The sequence below is a fragment of the Macrotis lagotis genome, chromosome X (assembly GCF_037893015.1).
Source record: "Macrotis lagotis isolate mMagLag1 chromosome X, bilby.v1.9.chrom.fasta, whole genome shotgun sequence".
Taxonomy (NCBI): domain Eukaryota; kingdom Metazoa; phylum Chordata; class Mammalia; order Peramelemorphia; family Peramelidae; genus Macrotis; species Macrotis lagotis.
The window spans coordinates 26013532-26027905 of record NC_133666.1 but is presented as its reverse complement, the minus strand read 5'-3'; the positions used below and the strand labels follow the sequence as shown (position 1 = coordinate 26027905).

Here is a 14374-nt window from a genome sequence, read left to right as displayed (position 1 = left end):
ACAACAGCCCCATGTCTGTAACCCCCAGCATTCCATGGGACTCCTTAGAGACCCACTCCCCGGAGAACAAAGTACAGTGACAGGCAATCCCAGAGAATTGGTTTTGCAGAGAAAAGCAAAATCCATTGGGCCTTGGGGTCAGGATTACATTCTTTTTCCCATCAACATGAAGCTACCCAAGTCCAATAGTTCCAGAAAACTAGAATTCTTTCCACACCCCAAACCCTAGCCACCAAAGCCTCTTGATCTTATTCCTTTAATGGCCCACTTCTGCCAAGGAACATATCCTAGCCTCCCCTTTCTCTAGCTTAACCTCACTCCCCCTGCCTTTTTACCTCTCTAAAATACTGTCAACTTAGACCCAGCTCCAGGCAGGTTTTAAGGACCCAAACACTTCTGAGATCACAGGCTTAAAGCTCCAGAGATAAAAGTGACCCCAAAGGTCATCTCTACCAATCCCCTTATTTTAGGTCACACCAGAATCAGAGACATAAAGCTGGAAGATACATCAGAGGTTTCTATTTAGGATGAAGGACAAAGGACTCATTTGGAAAAGAGCAATGTGGAGGGGAGGGAGGGAGAGGGGGAAAACAGAGAAAAGACAGGAAACTGAGCAAAAAGGAGGAAACAGGAGAGAAAAAGAAGGGGAGGGGTAAAGGGAAGATGGAAGAGATAAGAGACAGAAGAAACAGGAAAAAGAAGGCAGAGGAGGAGAGAAAGAAGAGACAGAAGGGGAGAGAGAGATAAAAGGAGAAGAGGGCTAGAAAACAAAAGGGGAGAGAAAAAGAGGGAGAGAAGGGAGAGGGAACAAGGAAGAAAAGAAAAGGAGAGATGGACAAAGAGAGGAGGAAGAGGAAACAGAAAAGGAGGGAGGGAGAGAGAAAAAGAGAGGAGACATGATGGGGGAGAGAGACAGAAAAGGAAAAAGAGAGAAAAAGAAAGGGAGTGGGAGAGGGAAAGAAAAGCCACCTTCATTTTACAAATGAGGAAACTGAGCCTCAGGGAAGTGAAAAGTGATTTGTCCAAGACCAAACATAATATCAATAGTGCTTATTTTTTCCCCTCCTCAGTGATGGCTGAGTCCCTATTTAGCTATCTCCTGATTCTCCTAATTTTCATTGGTGCTGTGGGTTACTCCAGTGCTTGCTAAGGGTGCTATAGCTAATGTACGTATTGCATTGCAGTGAGAAGTTACCTTGGAGATAAGTCTTCTCACTTTATAGAGGAAGTGGCTCAGAAGAGGACAGGGATCTCCAAATAGCAGAGCGAAGGTGGAACCACAGACTCCAAGCTCTTTCCACTCCAGCACAGTAGTCTCCAAGCTCCTTGGAAACCAAGTTCAGATGAGGGAAGTAAGGTCCAAAGAGATCAGGCAACTTGCCTGCCCCTGACCATGTTGCTTTCCTCAGCCTTCAAGCTTCAAGTCTAGGGTTTGTTCTCCTTCCCCATGTGTCTCTTGGTCTTCGTCCAGATTCCATAATATCATGCCTCATAAGAGTTGGTGGTAGAAGGGCCCTTAAAGACTAGTTACCATTATTTTGCAGTTCAGGAAACAGGTCTGGAGATAGATAGAGATTCATAGAATCACATCTAGCACTAGAAGGAACATTAGAGATCACCTAGTACAAACCCCTTATTTTACAGTGGAAGAAACTGAGGCTCAGGGAGGGGAAAGTACTTTAAGATAATAGACTGTAAAATAATAGAATTGTAAACTTAATACTGGGGCTCTTTGTTGGGTTTTTGAGGACTCCTTTGGCAGTTGGGAGAAGTCTTACAGACCTCTTAAGAGAATGTTTTTAAATGTATAAAATAAAGACATTCGCTTATAGCAGAAACTCATTATATTGAAATATTTAAAAAAACAGGTTCATGGATCCCAGATGAATAATCCCTTCTTTAGAGCCATAATTTAGAGGTCATCAAGTCATATCCCTTCATTTTCTAAAAGTAGAGAAACTGAGGCACAGAGAGAAATGGCTTTCCTGAGGTTGCACAGGTAGTCCATTGCAGAGTCAGTATTAGCTTTCAAACCTAGGCACTCTGGCCGTGCTCGATGGTTTGCCAAATGGTTGTCATTAGTAATAATAATAATAATAATAATAGCTATCTTTTCTGACTTTCCATGAAACTGCCCGTTTTCTGCTTTGGGAGCCATTAGGGGGCTTCCTCCTCACTTTAAAACACAGGATCTGGATGAACAGCTCAAGTGGGGGGGGACCCTTTCTTTCCCATTAACCCCTTGGGCTGGTGTTAACTCCTTTTGCCTCCGTTGCCATAGTTGCATATGCCTGTCTTCCAGCCAGGAAGAGTGCTACCCAGCTGATTCTTCTGTGATCTCCATTTTATTAAATGGGATCATGTGTGTAAATCACTCTTACAACCTTAAAGCACTAGTAGCCATTTCTGCTACCACTGCTGCCACTCCTACTAGGACTGCTCTCATTCAGGTGGTGCTTTTCCTTCAAATAACCCAGGAAGACAGGTAGGGCAAGTAATTCGATTACCAATAAGGAAAATGAGGCCGAATGCTTCTGGCCCCGATGGACTATGGGCCCACGGTGAGGTATACATTATTAAGTGCTTTGATTTGCTTTGCTTCACAGTTCTTTGTCACTAGGGAGGGGTATGCTGAGGGGAAGAAAAGAGCAAATGACCATTTTCTTTGAGTTCCTGTAAAAACCAGGACTCTGACTGGGTTCTTTTGACTCTAAAGACCAGGGCTTGTTCAATGACCACACGTTCCTACCTGTTAGGTGACTCAGCCACCTATTGGGCCAGTGTGGGGGAGTCCTTTCACCTCATCAGGCCTCAGTGTGAGCCAAGGGGGTGTACACTAGTTGAGTTTCAGGCAGCAATGCTTTCTTCAGATACTGAAGTCTTTGCCATCCTTTGAGACCAAATGTGGGTGCTAGTTCCTGCATGTCTACTTGGAGTGGAAAGAGTGATGTTTTGAGAGGCAGAAAATATGGAATCAAATTCGGGCTCTGTCATGGTGACCCTGAACAAGTCATTTGCACTTCCTAGGCCTCGGTTTCCTCATGTCCTGTGAGAAACAATTACAATGAGAAGATGTTCTGTGCCTATCACATGCCTGCTTTCTGCCCCAGGGGCAGCTGAGGCAACCTCTCACTGCCTACCTCCTAGAGCTATTCCTAAGGGGAAAAAGGATGACTCAGAAAGCATTTTGGACTTAGGCAGAGGACCAGGTTTTGAATTCTCCCTCTATCACAGCCTTACTCAAGTCCCTGCCTCTCCCTGGACCTGTGTCTTCTTTTGTCAAATGAAGAGGTGGACAAGATGGCCTCTGAGGGTCAGCCCTTGTAATTCCAGCATCCTGTTATCTATCATGTTACTTCCTATTTTTGTGATCTTCAGCCCTTTGCTCCTTGGGCTTCAGTTACTGCATGTCTAAAACTGAGGGGTCCCACTAGGTGGCTTCTAACATCCCCTTCATCACCCCTTCCTGTGAGCCTACATCTGGACCTCCCATTGGGAATCTGGGAGCTCCCAGTGTCTTGCCTCACGGTCTCCAGTCAAAGGCAAGGACTGCCACTAAGTGGGTTTGGAATCTGCCATTTAATGCACAAAGCTGTAATCTTGGATCAACTGGTAGTTACCCAAAGACATGTTTTCTTTATGTCTTTCCTCGGGGTTGGGCTCACCAGGGAACAGAACGAATGTATGCGTTTGTGTATTGTTGTCAGCGGCTGCTTCCTTCCCTGGCTGCCTGTATACACAGTAAGCTCCAGCTGTCAGCACCAGAGGTTTTTCTTCCATTTGGAAATAAGTGGATAAGCATATACCCCCCCCCCCCCCCACACACACACACAGCTTGCCTTGTCCCCCTGCCCAGGGCATTATTTACAGGAAACGCACCCCGTGGGCAGCCTTTGCAAACCGCACACTGCAGTAGAAATCCCTTTAGGATTTGCTCTGGAGCTCATTGCTAACCAGAAGCTCTTCCCCCGCCCTCGCCAAACTGTTATTATTATTGGCATTAACAGTACCAAGCATCCGTGTTAAACACAGCCAGGCTTAAGGTGAGGTAGCGACCAGGAGGCGAGAGATTGGCCTATGAAGTCAATGGAACTTCTGATGGAACCGAATAAATGAAGGGAAGTTAGTAACACGTGGACCCAGTTATTTCTGTGTTAACATGCTTGGGGGGACCAGTAAGGCCAATGCTACAAAACCCTGCCCCCGGCTGATGATGGACAGAGCGGGCATTTTTGTTTTCCACTGTTCCTGAATTATTTGCCCTTAACTCTTAAATCACTTGAGATGGTGGAGCAGAGCTGCAGATGACATTGTACTAGGGCCAACCTAGCAGAGCACCCTGAGAACAGGAGTGTCTGGACACGTAAGAGTTGAACAAGGTGACGTAGTTCACCCTTTCATTCTGGAGCTGTCAGAACGAGGGCTCCAAGCCCGGCAAATAACTTGTCCAAGGTTGACACAGCTAGAATTTGAACTCAGGTCCTTCACCCTCAAATTTAATTCACTAGCCCATGGCCCAAGGTCACCAAGGCAGTCAGTGGCAGAGCCTAACTCATTTGGGCTTAAGTAACTTTAAGTGAAATGGAACTGGAAGGCTCTTCCCACTACCCCTCACTGCAATGGGGGGAAAGTGAGAGAGAGAGAGAGACAACTGGGGAGTGCCCTCAGGGCCAGCTCTACACACTGGCAAATAGCTTGCAGCCTCCTAGCAGTGGAGGGGTGCTGCAAGCCCTCAGTCTGCTCTCTTATCTGAAATTCTGCCCATCATAAAGGTCTCAGAAGCAGACAGCAAAGATGGCATCTTAGGGTGCAGCAATTAGGAACAGGAACCAATGAGCAGACCTTGGTAGAGGCAAATCAGGCCCTGAGGGTAGGGCCAGGGGAAAGGAGAGAGCAGCAAGCTGAGGACCATCCCATGAGCTGGAGCCAGTGGCAAAGTGAGCCACAGGAAGGGGCCCAAGGTAGATAGAGCCGTTGAAGACAGCAGTCGGCCACGTCCATTTCTTGTCCCCAGGCAGACCGAGCAGCTTCAAGGTGGGGATGTGTGGCCTGCTGACAGCAATCCCCTTCCCAATCCAAAACAAACGGCCCGCTTCCATTTTTGTGGATGGGCCCCATCCCTCCTGAGGCTGAAATGGGGCTCACCCCTCACCCGGCCCTGACCAGTGTAGGTATTGTCTCCAGAAGACCACTGTGACAGCTCACTTAGAAGGCAACCAGGGCCCTGGGGTGACTCCTAGTCTTTCTCCCTCTTGTCTAAATGAGTTTTAGCAGGGGTTTTAGTTGTTCTGTTTGAAGGTACATTGTGTGTCCGCCCCGGAGAGTGCAAAGGAGCTTGCAGCCCCTTCCTGCGTGGGTCTTGCTTTGCTATTGATTCGACTCCATCTTTGCCACAGCCTGGCTGACACGTTTCAGGTAACAGCACTTCCTGCTTCTTAAACTTGCTCCAAGCTTTTTCATCTCACACCACCTGTCAGTGTTCCCAAGTGTAATGGGGCCTTTGGCGTCATGACAGTGACGCCTGCCACGGGGGTGGCGGTAGCATCGTGCCGCGTGAGATGTGCGTGTGCTTGGGGGACTAAAGAACCACGACGATTCGGTGCATTGTTCACAAACAATAAGGGATTATTAATTTTCCAGGAAAAAGGAGAGTGATTCAGAGCTCCCCCTGCAAAGCGCCTACGGGGCTCCCAAAGAAACAAATGCACAGGGGCAAAGCTGGCATTTTGCACATCAGGCTCTGTGCCAACCCCAAGCCGGGCCTGTTCTACTCCTCGGGCCTGAAGGAGGACTCTACTGAGGACGCTCACCCCCAGTCCGGCACACAGCTATAATTATTTGGGATCATTGCTTTATGCCACAGAAATGTAGAATCCCAGCTGATTAGAACGAGCAGCTGCCATGGAGACCGCGTCAGGCCTGGGCTCTGCAGGCGTGGCTTCTTTTCTACCGGTCCTGGTGTCAGTATCATGGGGTCTGTGCTTGGCGTTGCCCTCTGTACGGCAGGCCTTTGACCACAGGGTTGGGAGCCAGGCTCCCTGGGGTTCACTGGCCTGCCCAGGGCTCCAGGGCCCCAAAGTCTAAGGAGCCCACTTCTGGTCCTGATGTTCTGTTTCTTCATTGACCCCACGGGGTTGGGGCCTCTAGAGCCAGCTCAGTGTCGGGGGACCAAGGAGTCTGCTGCTCGGACTCAAACCCCATTGGGTCTTCGGTTTTGGTTTGGGGGACAAATGGGGCAACACGCCCAGGGTGCCACGGCTTGCTGTCCAGGTTTATTTTGTAAGACAGGAGATGGCAGTTTCTAAGAGAGGAGGGGATTTGTGATCGCACAGGGAACATGACACTTGGGTGGTTCAATGGTAAGAGCAGCAAGAGTGAGGCCAGAGGGTCTCGGGGGTGGAGTAGATTGGCACTGACTGTGGCCCAGCTACTTCTCACTGCGCCTCTGTTCCCTCATCTGCAAAATGAGGGGGGCAATGGGGGAAAGGACAAAAGGACCACCTTAGAATTCTCTGCTGAGTGGTGGACACAGGTGCCCCAAGAGTTCTGGGACAGTCGGTGCCCTAAGACTTCTGGGACAGTCTCTGCCCTAAGACTTCTGGGACAGCCGCTGCCCTAAGACTTCTGGGACAACCGCTGCCCTAAGAATTCTGGGACAGCCGGTGCCCTAAGAGTTCTGGGACAGTTGTGCCCTAAGACTTCCGGGACAGCCACTGCCCTAAGAGTTCTGGGACAGCCACTGCCCTAAGACTTCTGGGACAGCCGCTGCCCTAAGATTTCTGGGACAGCCGCTGCCCTAAGAGTTCTGGGACAGTTGTGCCCTAAGACTTCTGGGACAGCCACTGCCCTAAGAGTTCCGGGACAGCCAGTGCCCTAAGAGTTCCGGGACAGCCGCTGACCTAAGACTTCCGGGACAGCCGCTGCCCTAAGACTTCTGGGACAGCCGCTGCCCTAAGACTTCTGGGACAGCCGCTGCCCTAAGACTTCCGGGACAGCCAGTGCCCTAAGACTTCTGGGACAGCCGATGCCCTAAGAGTTCTGGGACAGTTGTGCCCTAACACTTCTGGGACAGCCACACTTCTGGGACAGCCACTGCCCTAAGACTTCCGGGACAGCCACTGCCCTAAGACTTCCGGGACAGCCGGTGCCCTAAGACTTCCGGGACAGCCACTGCCCTAAGACTTCTGGGACAGCCACTGCCCTAAGACTTCTGGGACAGCCGCTGCCCTAAGAGTTCTGGGACAGCCACTGCCCTAAGACTTCCGGGACAGCCGGTGCCCTAAGACTTCCGGGACAGCCACTGCCCTAAGACTTCTGGGACAGCCACTGCCCTAAGACTTCTGGGACAGCCGCTGCCCTAAGAGTTCTGGGACAGCTGGTGCCGTAAGACTTCTGGGACAGCCTCTGCCTTAAGACTTCCGGGACAGCCAGTGCCCTAAGAGTTCTGGGACAGCCTCTGCCCTAAGACTTCCGGGACAGCCGGTGCCCTAAGAGTTCTGGGACAGCCAGTGCCCTAAGAGTTCTGGGACAGCCGCTGCCCTAAGACTTCCGGGACAGCCAGTGCCCTAAGACTTCTGGGACAGCCGATGCCCTAAGAGTTCTGGGACAGCCAGTGCCCTAAGAGTTCTGGGACAGCTGCTGCCCTAAGACTTCCGGGACAGCCGATGCCCTAAGAGTTCTGGGACAGTTGTGCCCTAACACTTCTGGGACAGCCACTGCCCTAAGACTTCCGGGACATCCGCTGCCCTAAGACTTCCGGGACAGCCGCTGCCCTAAGACTTCCGGGACAGCCGCTGCCCTAAGACTTCTGGGACAGCCAGTGCCCTAAGACTTCTGGGACAGCCGCTGCCCTAAGACTTCCGGGACAGCCGCTGCCCTAAGACTTCTGGGACAGCCAGTGCCCTAAGATTTCCAGGACAGCCTGTGCACTAAGAGTTCTGGGACAGCTGCTGCCTTCCTCAGGAAGATTACAATGGCTAGAAGCATTGCCACCTGTTAGAACATTCGTATTCCTCAAAGGCTGCTCTTCCAAGGTCTATCCATGGAGATAGGCCAACAGAGGTTGGATGCCCATTTGTTGGGGACTTAAAGCAAGGTTCCTTGGGCCAGGTGCCATCTTCTGAGCTGCCATGGGACCAAAATGGCCACCCCAAAGTTGAATGAATTGTACAAGGAAAAGCTTTCCCACCTAGTAGTCCCCTGATAAAGTTTGTCCACTTAAATGGCAGTTTAATGTTACTGATTGGGCAAATGAAGGAAGTCGACTAATCTAGAACTGTCCAACTAAGAAGTACCCCCAAGAGAAGGCTCTCTAAAGAAGGTGGATGAGGAGAACGCGTCATTAGGGATGGGATTGACCCGCCCCTGTAAGCGCGCGCATGTGTGTGTATGTGTGTGTGTGTGTGTGTGTGGCCCTATGGTCTGGAAATTTTCTGTCATCCCTTCCTTAGCTTGCCTCAACTCTTCACTGCCTCCTTGTGTCTCCAGCAACAAAGAAACCAAGTTCTTGGCGAGTCCCAGTAGCTGGAAAGCCTGAGCACAGAACACAGCAGCCCAAGCAGAGGCCTTTTGAAGTTTTATTCCTGTTGTTGGATTGAGAAAGGTCAGGAGTTTCCAACCATCTGGTCCTACTCTCAGCTCCAAATATATATATATATATATATATATATATATATATATATATATATATATATATATATATATATATATATATATATATATTTGTTTGTTTGTTTATTTATTTAGTTATTTATTTGCAAGGCTTGCCCAAGGCCACACAGCTAGGTCATTATTAAGTGTCTGATGCCGCATTCGAACTCAGGTCCTCCTGACTCCAGGGCTGGTGCTCTATCTACTGTGCCACCTAGCCGCCCCTCCAAAGCTTTTTCAAAAGAAGTAGGTATTGCTCAGGAGGGACAAGGTTCTGCCCAAGCTCCAATGGAAGCTCATGAGCCCTGGGCTTGGGAAACTCTGAAAGGGACTCTCGCTGCATTTCCGCTGGGTCAGGCTTCCTGGGCAGCCCCCAAAGGATTCCATGGCTGCTACCCCATTCATTCATTCAGCCTCAGTTCTGAATGGATGACCTGTTGTCTTAGTAGGGGGTACAGCTCCCTTCCTGTGCTCTCTCATGACAGTTCAGTGCGCTTAGAATTGGATAACCCCAGCCCCACATCTTCTTCCCTGTGTGACACCAAGAACCTCTTGTTTCCTCCCCTTCTGGCTTTGGAGTTACAATATGGTAGACCTTACTGCTCTAGACTTCACAGAACTCCCATGACATCCACTTCCTTGCCCCGCCAGTCACATCCGGGGATGTGCTAAGTTGTCCCCTCCTCTTTCCAGCCTTTCTCAATTATCGCTTCGTCACTCCTGTCACTGGCAACAGCCTAGCTTGGTGACAGATGGCAAAGAGCAGTCATCTAGCACCAGAACACTGGCGTTCAAGGCCTGGCTCTGCTTTGTACCTCTTGTATGTCCGACCTTAGGCAAATGCCCTCCTCTTTCACATATAACTAAGAATTCCTGCACTACTGGGATTCTCTCTGTGAAAAATATGGGAGCTCTTCCCCCAACTCTTCGTTACATTCTCTTCTTTGAACCTTCTCCATGATTTCAGGGGTCACGTGGGTCATCAGAGTAAGCACCCCCTCCCAACTCCAGTCAGAAATTTATGACGTTGCTAGTGGTTGGTCTTCTGGAAGGTCATAAGTTACTTGGAACTCTACTTAGTCTCAGAAAGGAGGCCCCCAGATCCTCCCTTGGCTTGTCCTCAAAGACTTTCTAGCCCAATGGCACTTTCCTGTGCTGGCCCGTCTTTGAAGCACCTAGAATCCTTTGCAAACCTGATCAAGTCCTGGAGATGGCCTTTTAGACTTTAGCAGCAAAAAATGGTGGTTGAGTACTAGACTTGGGGATCTGGAAAATCTGACACATCCTCCTTGAATGACCATAGGCTGCTCCTTCAACCATTCTGTGCCTCAGTCTCCTCTTCTGTAAAATGACAACAAAATACCTTTAAATACCTCCTTCCTTCACAAGGTGGTTAATCATCAAAATGCCATTTCTTCAGTGAAGAGATAGCCACTGTGGTGTAAGCCAGAGAAAGCCGATCTCACAATTTGGAAGACTTGAGTGGAAGTCCTTCCTCTGACCCACACTGACTGTGTGACTCCATTTCTCAAGACTAGAAGTTACAGGCTTAGTTCTGACATGCATTAGTGGAGGGAGTTTCCTCCTCTTAGAGTTCCCTAGATTGAGCTTGTCCAATCTTCCTTTTAAAAATTTTTATTGCATGGCTAGCTGGCACAGTGCATAAAGCACCAGCCCTAGAGTCAGGAGTACCTGGGTTCAAATCTGGTCTCAGACACTTAATAATTACCTAGCTGTGTAGCCTTGGGCAAGTCACTTCACCCCATTTGCCTTACAAAAAAAATTTTATTGAAACAATAGCCAATGTGTTATGATTTTCCATTTTGATGAAAGCTCTGTGGTAGCTCAGCTTTGTTTACTAAAACATTTACTTAACCCACAGGTTGGCCACATGTGGCCATGGGCTGCGTTTTGGACAGCCCTGCTACACCAATGAAATCATACACCTGCTCCCCTCTCTCTGCTAATAGTAATAAGGGATGGCCCTCCTACCAGAAGTAGGGCAAAAGGGAAATCTAGGCTGCAAAAAAACAAAAGATAGCCACAAAGAAAAATAGAAACAATACTGATCAAAGAAAGGTAACATCGTGATGTGAAAATGTGGACTGAAGATCTGAGAATTTGGCCTGAATTGCCCATGAGCCCTGATATGGGCCCTACCTCCTGCTACAGCCTTGACCTTGGCCATGTCCCAGAACACTATGCTCCCTTATCTAGGAGATGAAGAAACTGAACAAAATGTTTTCCCTTTCAGCCCTGACATTCTGCCTTGTGACTTGGCCGTCTGTCAAAGCAGGGTCGGGCCCGATGGTCTCTGAACTCCTCTCCAGTTCAAATATTACAGTGTGTTGCTGGCACTTGTTAGCAATTACTCTGAGTTACTTCATCTGCCCTGTTTCTGTTTTAGGAAAGTTGGTAATTATACACATCTAGGCATAGTCACAGGCATGTCCATATGTGTGCACATACACAACAAAGACATACACAGTGCCCAAGAATTAGTCACAATCAGCAAAACTTGATGGTACCTGGTGGAGGATGTAAACCCTGATGACTTGTCACCCTTTCGTCACATAGAGGACACTTCAGCATAGGAGATTCTGCTCTATATTATGCTCTAGTGACCTTGGCCTTCCCTTCTCTGAGTCTCACTTTGTAAAATAATGTAGGGTTCAGACTAGATAGTCCTTACATCCTGTGCTCCAAAGAATACTGACCAAGGATTTGGGAAGGCCAAGTGGATCCAAGTGGTGCCATATTGTTCTAAGCCAGACTCAAAGGTCCATGAAAGGTCACATTTATTGTTCATCTTAAAACATGTTAAGCTTTATAAAATATTTATGAGAACCAGGAAGTTGGGAGTCCATACTTTATTTTCCTAATTTATACATGCAGAATCTGAGGCTGTCAGAGAAATGACTGGCCCATGATCACAAAGCGTGTAAATGTCTGAGCTGGGATTTGAACTCAGGTGTCCAGCCCCTAAGATCAGTACTGTAGTTAGCATACAGGAAGGCTGTCCAAAAGCACTCATTCATTCATGATGTACTGCTAAGCTGGCACCTAGCACACTGCTGTGGGTTCATGGTAAATGCTGATGATGTATGTTGAATTGAAGACTTGTAGTCTGCCCCCCAGGCTGGTGGGGCTTACATATTCAACCACTCCATATCACTATCTCAGGGTCCATGTGTTGTACTTGGAGCTAAGAGACTTTGGTCCAAAGCCTGTTTCTTTTTTTTTTTTAAGTTTTTGCAAGGCAATGGGATTAGGGGACTTGGCCAAGGCCACACAGCTAGGTCATTCTTGAGTGTCTGAGGCCAGATTTGAACTCAGGTCCTGCTGACTCCAGGGCCTGTGCTGTATCCACCGCGCCACCTAGCTAACTCCCTCCCCCCAGCCTGTTTCTTAGTACTGAGCAATTGAATGACCCTGGGGTAAGTTTCTTCCCCTCTTTCAACCTGGTTTTTTCCCATTGTAGAAGGAAGAAATATAACTTGGTAAAAAATTCTACGTATGGGGGGTGGCTAGGTGGCACAGTGGATAAAGCACCGGCCTTGGAGTCAGGAGTACCTGGGTTCAAATCCGGCCTCAGACACTTAATAATGACCTAGCTGTGTGGACTTGGGCAAGTCACTTAACCCCGTTTGCCTTGAAAAACCTAAAAAAATTCTACATATAGTCAATAAATTGTAGCACATGAGTATGATTGCTGATTTCTGAGCTAGGATGACTGGGGAGATGCAGAACAACGTAGGCAGGCGGCTGGCTGGCTGGCTGGCTGCATGCTTGCATAGATGAACGCATACCCAGTGGAATAATGAGGGTCCAGAAAACAGTATACATGATCACAACAACATACGAAGAAATGAAAAACAAAACACTATAGTTTTAACAGCCAAGCCTGAGCCCCCAGAAGAGAGTACTAAAGGGATGTCCTTCTCTTCTTTTCAGAGGAGGGGGACTAGAGGGGTAAAACATTGCACATACTGTCCAACGTGGTTGATGTGTTAGTTATGCTGAGCTGCCCTTTCCCTTTTTTATTCTTTATTGCTAGAAATGAAGGTGATATTAAGACCTGCTGATCCCCCCTCAGGGGGCCCTCCTCACTGAGGCCTATAAGCCAGATATGGCATGGGGGCCACAAGGTCAGCTCCTTGGCCTGGACAAGCACAGAGGGCTCTCCTGACTCAGAGACTGCACTTTACCAGAGGCACAGGAAATCTCTTCCAATCTCAGCTCCCCTTTACACATATGTGTAAATCCTTGCACTGAAACCCAATCTCAAAGCCCCTTTGCCTTGAAGCTTACTGATGCTGCCCTCCTCCCTCACCCAGCCTTGCCAGGCCCTTTCTCTTGTGACTGGAGCTGGTCTTAAGCCCCAGGACAGTGGCCATGTGGTGTGGAAGACTAGAAAGAGTGCCAGATTTGGAGTCAAACCCTGGATTCAAATCCAGAGAACCCAGCTACATGCCTATGAGCAAGCTTCTTGTGTGTCCTCTGGCTCTCTGCTCCTGTAATGCATCAAGTCATGATCAAGTACCTTCTGAGTGATGACCTAGAATAAGTTTGTTCCTCTCTGAGCCTTACATTGTTAATAAAATGTCATGAGGCTACATATCTCTGCTTCACAGGGTTGTTGGCAGGAAACACTCAAGGGTCAGAGAAATAGAAGTGATTATTCATCACAATATTGTTGATTGTTCCAAGGGATCTATGACCTCATCAGTATTGGATATGTTGTCCACGAATGCAGTTAGATATGCCAGGCCTTCCCATGCAGTCCAACTCTCTTGCTTACCCTCCCACAAGCTCACCACAGGAAGTCTTCTCAGTGTGAGGGAGACCCTCCACACTTGGTCTGTCCACCCCAAGTTGTTCAGTTCTCCCTCACTCTCACTACTGTATTTCATCAATGATCTCTTTTCTTCCTAGTCTTCATAATTGTCTCTGTTACAGTAGACTTACCCTGCTTATGTTTCTTTTGCAGCTGATGGAAGTAGAAGTCTGAAAATGGAATCTGTGCCAATGGCTCTACCAATTTCGGATCCAAATGCATGGGCCACCGCAATGAACAATCTCAGAATGGCACCATTGGGAATTGCAGGACAACCTATTCTGCCAGGTACACCATCTTCTGTCACTCTGGCACCTCCCAGAGTCATGTCTGTCTTGAGCACCCTAGCAAATGGAATGGGGCACAGGATATAAACTGAGCTCTGGAATACCTGGGCTCCCGTTCCCCTTCTGCCTCTCACTAGCCATGGAGTTTGGAGCAAGCTATAATCTCAGTTTATTCATTTGTAAAATGGGGAGAACAATCCCTCAGAAAAGATAACAGCTTTCCTAACCTCAGAGTACACGAAGACTCAGGGAATAACCCGTGTCAGCGTTGCTTATCATCATTACTGTCACCATAAGCCACCAAGACCAGTGATAACAATACCCCTTCTTTTCCCATGGGAGAATAATAACTTTTGCTGGCTTCTGGTTAGTGTGGAAAGTGCCAGAAAGAATCCTGTCACAAGAGCTTTAAGTGCGAGGGTGGGCCTAGGCCAGAAAAGCTCATTCTCTGGAGAAGAAGTAAGTCAAATCACATCAGCCAGCTCAGACACTGTGCCCTGAAAGAGGGAAAAGCCCCAGCACTTAAGGAACCTCAAATCTAATGTGGCACACATAAAGCAGGTGCTAGGTCACCTTTGAGGGGAAGGCACTAGAAACTGGG

At 48.4% G+C, this 14374-nt stretch overlaps 1 protein-coding gene across 9 annotated transcripts in view; it reads left to right on the top strand.

Moving 5' to 3' along the window:
* ENOX2 (ecto-NOX disulfide-thiol exchanger 2) overlaps positions 1-14374 on the top strand; it is a 325754-nt gene that overhangs the window by 238399 nt on the left and 72981 nt on the right. For 8 of the 9 annotated variants that reach the window (XM_074208135.1, XM_074208139.1, XM_074208137.1 and 5 more), the window contains one exon: positions 13640-13774. In XM_074208135.1, coding sequence (XP_074064236.1) covers positions 13640-13774 — 135 coding nt within the window. Of the gene's footprint in view, positions 1-13412; positions 13509-13639; positions 13775-14374 lie in introns of those variants that run through there. The other variant, XM_074208142.1, reaches the window with a different exon arrangement.